This window comes from Atta colombica, unplaced genomic scaffold, assembly GCF_001594045.1.
Source record: "Atta colombica isolate Treedump-2 unplaced genomic scaffold, Acol1.0 scaffold112, whole genome shotgun sequence".
In the NCBI taxonomy this organism is placed as follows: Eukaryota; Metazoa; Arthropoda; class Insecta; order Hymenoptera; family Formicidae; genus Atta; species Atta colombica.
In genome coordinates, this window is record NW_017259198.1 from 744,714 (window position 1) to 748,711 (window position 3,998).

The 3,998-nt window shown below is 29.0% G+C and overlaps 1 protein-coding gene and 2 non-coding genes across 3 annotated transcripts in view; all 3 read left to right on the top strand.

The window, feature by feature from the left end:
- Positions 1-1,546: 1,546 nt before the first annotated feature.
- Positions 1,547-1,619, top strand: Trnaf-gaa. Its single transcript has one exon. It is a non-coding gene; the product is annotated as a tRNA-Phe (tRNA).
- Positions 1,620-1,706: 87 nt separating this feature from the next.
- Positions 1,707-1,779, top strand: Trnaf-gaa. Its single transcript has one exon. It is a non-coding gene; the product is annotated as a tRNA-Phe (tRNA).
- A 1,958-nt stretch (positions 1,780-3,737) lies between these two features.
- LOC108694080 (mucin-5AC-like) overlaps positions 3,738-3,998 on the top strand; it is a 13,360-nt gene continuing 13,099 nt past the window's right edge. The window contains exon 1 of the mRNA XM_018203370.1: positions 3,738-3,794. Within this exon, the coding sequence (XP_018058859.1) occupies positions 3,764-3,794 (31 nt within the window). The 5' untranslated portion in view covers positions 3,738-3,763. The remainder of the gene's footprint in view (positions 3,795-3,998) is intronic.

Consider the following 3,998-nt stretch of genomic DNA (forward strand, 5'->3'; position numbering starts at 1 on the left):
GGTTTATGGAGCCACTTCCTTATAATCTCTTAGACTTTCATGGTAAGTTGAAGTAGAGAGCTGTAGAGACTAGTTTTGCCTTACATTGCTTCAATTTTCTTTTGTTCTCTAATGCAACTCGTTGAGTCTCCCTTGTGGTTTTCTACTCAAGGAATTTGATTGATTTGCTACGATTTCCGCAGAATTCCAACCGGAGCCTCGGAAATACCTTTCCAAACAAATATAAATGTTTAAGCACCAAAAGAGAGAAGATTAGTTTTTAGCGGTGAAAGTGCGTTATTACGATGATCGTTGATCGTGTCGTATTTTGCTTAAATTGCATTGGAAATGAGATGCCTATCCGACGATTTCCACGATAATTACGAAGTCTCACGGTAACGAAAACTATAGGCAAAACTATTGTGGCAATTGTGGTGACAAAAAGAAAGCAAAATTATGGAGAATAATTTCACATTTTCTATAATTCCGCGTTAATCGGAAGCTATTCCTTGAGCATTAATAGACTATAAATTGACTTCGGTTCGCACAACTTTGCAAAATAAATAAACAAAATTCTGCCTCTTGAAGTGTATTATCCGCACATCAAAATTTTATGATATTATTAAGATATTATTAACGTATATTTATATTATTTTTTAACATTAGATTTACGGGACGTGATTTCATTAATTTGACAAGTTTCGGATTTCACGATCAAAATTTATAGAAATTATCATTACTGTTATTTCCTAGCAGCAATTTTTTCTGACTTTTATTAATGAAATGATATGAATATATATCTTTAATTTTTCTTCTTCGGCTTTTTAATTTTGAAATTCTGTATGTAGCATTTATTTATTTCTTTTAGATACCTGTCAATTAACGAGGATGGTTCCTGTAAATCTGGTATTAATAAAAATATTGTTGTTAATATTAATAAGTTTGTGGTAACATTATTAACATTTCATTTTATCGCATATAGCTAGTTAATTAATATTTGGAATACTTCAAAATTTATTTTTCAATAAAGCAAAATAAAAGTTAATTAATAATAGATTATTGATAAAAATAGAAATTAAAAATAAAAAGAATAAAAAAATTGTTTCTATTATTTTCAAAAATTTCAACATGTAAATATATTCAAAAGGTATCTATATTTTATTTATGTTAAAAGTAATAATTAAAAAATGGGCTGTCAAAACAAATGAAAAATTAATAAAAAATATTTTTAATGCTTATGTATTATTTTAAATAGATCGGCTGTATTATTTTAAATAGATTGGCTAATTTTATTGATTAAATCTCTTATATATTTTTTTCTTTAAATTTTTTCAATCTAATAGCTTAATTAACTAATTAATATCTACTTTTTTATTTTTTTTAAATATTATATTAATAAATGGAATATAAACTTTTTTGTTTTTTTAGACTCAAAATAATTGTTTTCTTATTCTTTACATTAACTTTTTATATGTCACAAAACGGCTGCTAACGCGAAATTACTGATTAAATGTAATTATTTCTGATAACACAATTTCACACTATAGTAAGAAGGTAGATACCGCAAGCCGAAATAGCTCAGTTGGGAGAGCGTTAGACTGAAGATCTAAATGTCCCTGGTTCGATCCCGGGTTTCGGCATCCTTTTTTTCTTTTGTTAGATAAACTCATAAGGAATACAGAGAGAACCTGTTTTATCATCATTTCTTATGTGATTGTTCGAAATGAGCCGAAATAGCTCAGTTGGGAGAGCGTTAGACTGAAGATCTAAATGTCCCTGGTTCGATCCCGGGTTTCGGCAAGTGTCTTTTTTTTTTTTTTAGATATAATTTATATAAAAAAGATGTGCTCACAGACTTTATTTTTATTGTGAAAAAAAATTACCAGTAAAAAATATTTTATTTTATTCTTTTTTAATATATATATTTTTTATTTGTACTGAAAGCAACGAACGTTTCAATTAAATTACATTTTCTTTTAAATTCTGTAATTATGCGTTGTCTAAATATAGCGTAGGCTTATCGAAGATGTCCGTGAAAGATTAGAAATTATATTATCAAGAAATAGATAATTATAAATCTTTTCCTTTAATTAATTTATTTAACATTTTAATAAATATCTTTAATATGTAGTTAAATAACGATTATTATTAAATTATTGTGTAAACGGATCAAAGTCCTCTTGACTATACATGTAGTCGTCGACCTAGCCGCAGGCTGCGATTGTATCATTCTCGCGTGAGTAAGAACGCGATTATATCGATAATAATAATTCTCGATGTAAAAGTTAGCGAGTGTAATTCACGATTCAACGACCTGTTCATTGAGTATAAACCGATGAGTTCGTGTATGTTTCGAGTAACTACATTACACGCACAAATTGCAATTATACACGTTCGTCGCACGCTTGTTCGCCATGAGAGATATTTGACACGGCTGACACATTATACATCGCAATCCATTGTACGTCAGAAGTGTTAGCGTTAAACCCTTGGCGTTTAACGGATTATTTATTACAGAGTGTTTCAAAATCGACGTCGCGCCTCTTTCAATCACAACTTTCGCTGACAACTTTTTCCTAATGAGGACGTTGAAATCATAGATACTTCTTGATAGTCCTCCCTCTTTCGACATACGCAAATCACAAACAAATTGCAGTCTATTAAATATACCATATAAAATTCGAAATAATCTCTGAGATAATCATACGTTAAAGTAAATGTCTATTGCAAAATGTCGATAGGTGTGTCTATCAATCATTTTCGCGGTTTAAACTACAGCTCCATATTACTTAATTGCTACTGCATATTTATCGCGATTAATTATATTTGCCCGTTCTAATTCGGGCTCCCCGATTTGTCATCTATAAACCAACTTCCTACACGCATACGTTTTCCTTTTGAAATTTCAACGATGAGATTGCCTTCTCTTATCTACGTTTATTACCTCACCGACCGATATTGCCTGCGGGATTCCGAAATGTGGTGTGCTTCTGGAACAATTATCTCTTAATTAGATTTCTGCTCCGAGAGCATGTATGTTTCATGGTGCTCTCCTACGCATCGATGCGCTATCTTCGTTTCCGTTCCACTTAACATTTCTATACTCCATAGGGAAATACAATAACCAATCTACATTAATAATTTATACATTTATGAGATTTTATTTCTTTTTATTGTACTGATTCCAAAAATTTTTTTAAATAACAGCAATTATATCATTTAATGGCAATAGTCATATCTCATTCAGTAACGGTTTGATGACTTCAGAGAGAAGAATGAAAGTTGCGTTTGCGTTAAGAATGAGTATATGAGATGAAATCCTTGAATAATCCAATCTTAGATAGTTTATAATTATATGATATATTAAATGTAAATTTATCAAGATTTAATTTTTATTAAAATTTCGAGCGTTGATAAAACGGCGCTCAAAATGATTACAAATATGGTATATACGTATATGAAAATACATATAGTATATACAGATTCACATTAAATTATTTAAGCATTAAAGATTCGCCTTTGACCGTTATAGGCCTTCAATTCCTATTTTCTATTGGTTGTATTTGTGTGTTCTCATGTACAGTCTAATAAGATTTTTATTGTCCTTATTGTTTAATTTTTGTGTTGCTGAAGAGAGCTAATGTCCTGTATACATGTCACAGTAGAAGAATAATAATCAATTTACTAGTTGCTATTACCTCATTTGTTCTTTTATTTGATTTATTATTGTTCACTTAATAAATTATGCCCTGTTTACAGAGTCGTGATTGACGATCTATCAAACATGTTACGCCTCGTGAGCCTTCTATTTCTATGTAAGTATAATTCAAATTTTATTTTTATTTAACATCATAGAGTAATTTAAATAAGTCAATTTAAATAAGTCATTTTTTAAAAAATTGCATTTTTTTTTTAAATGATTCTGAGGACAGAAATAATAATAGAAACAACTGTATAATAAAATAATAATAATAAAATAATAATGCAAAATAGAAATTTATTTTATTTATTATATATAT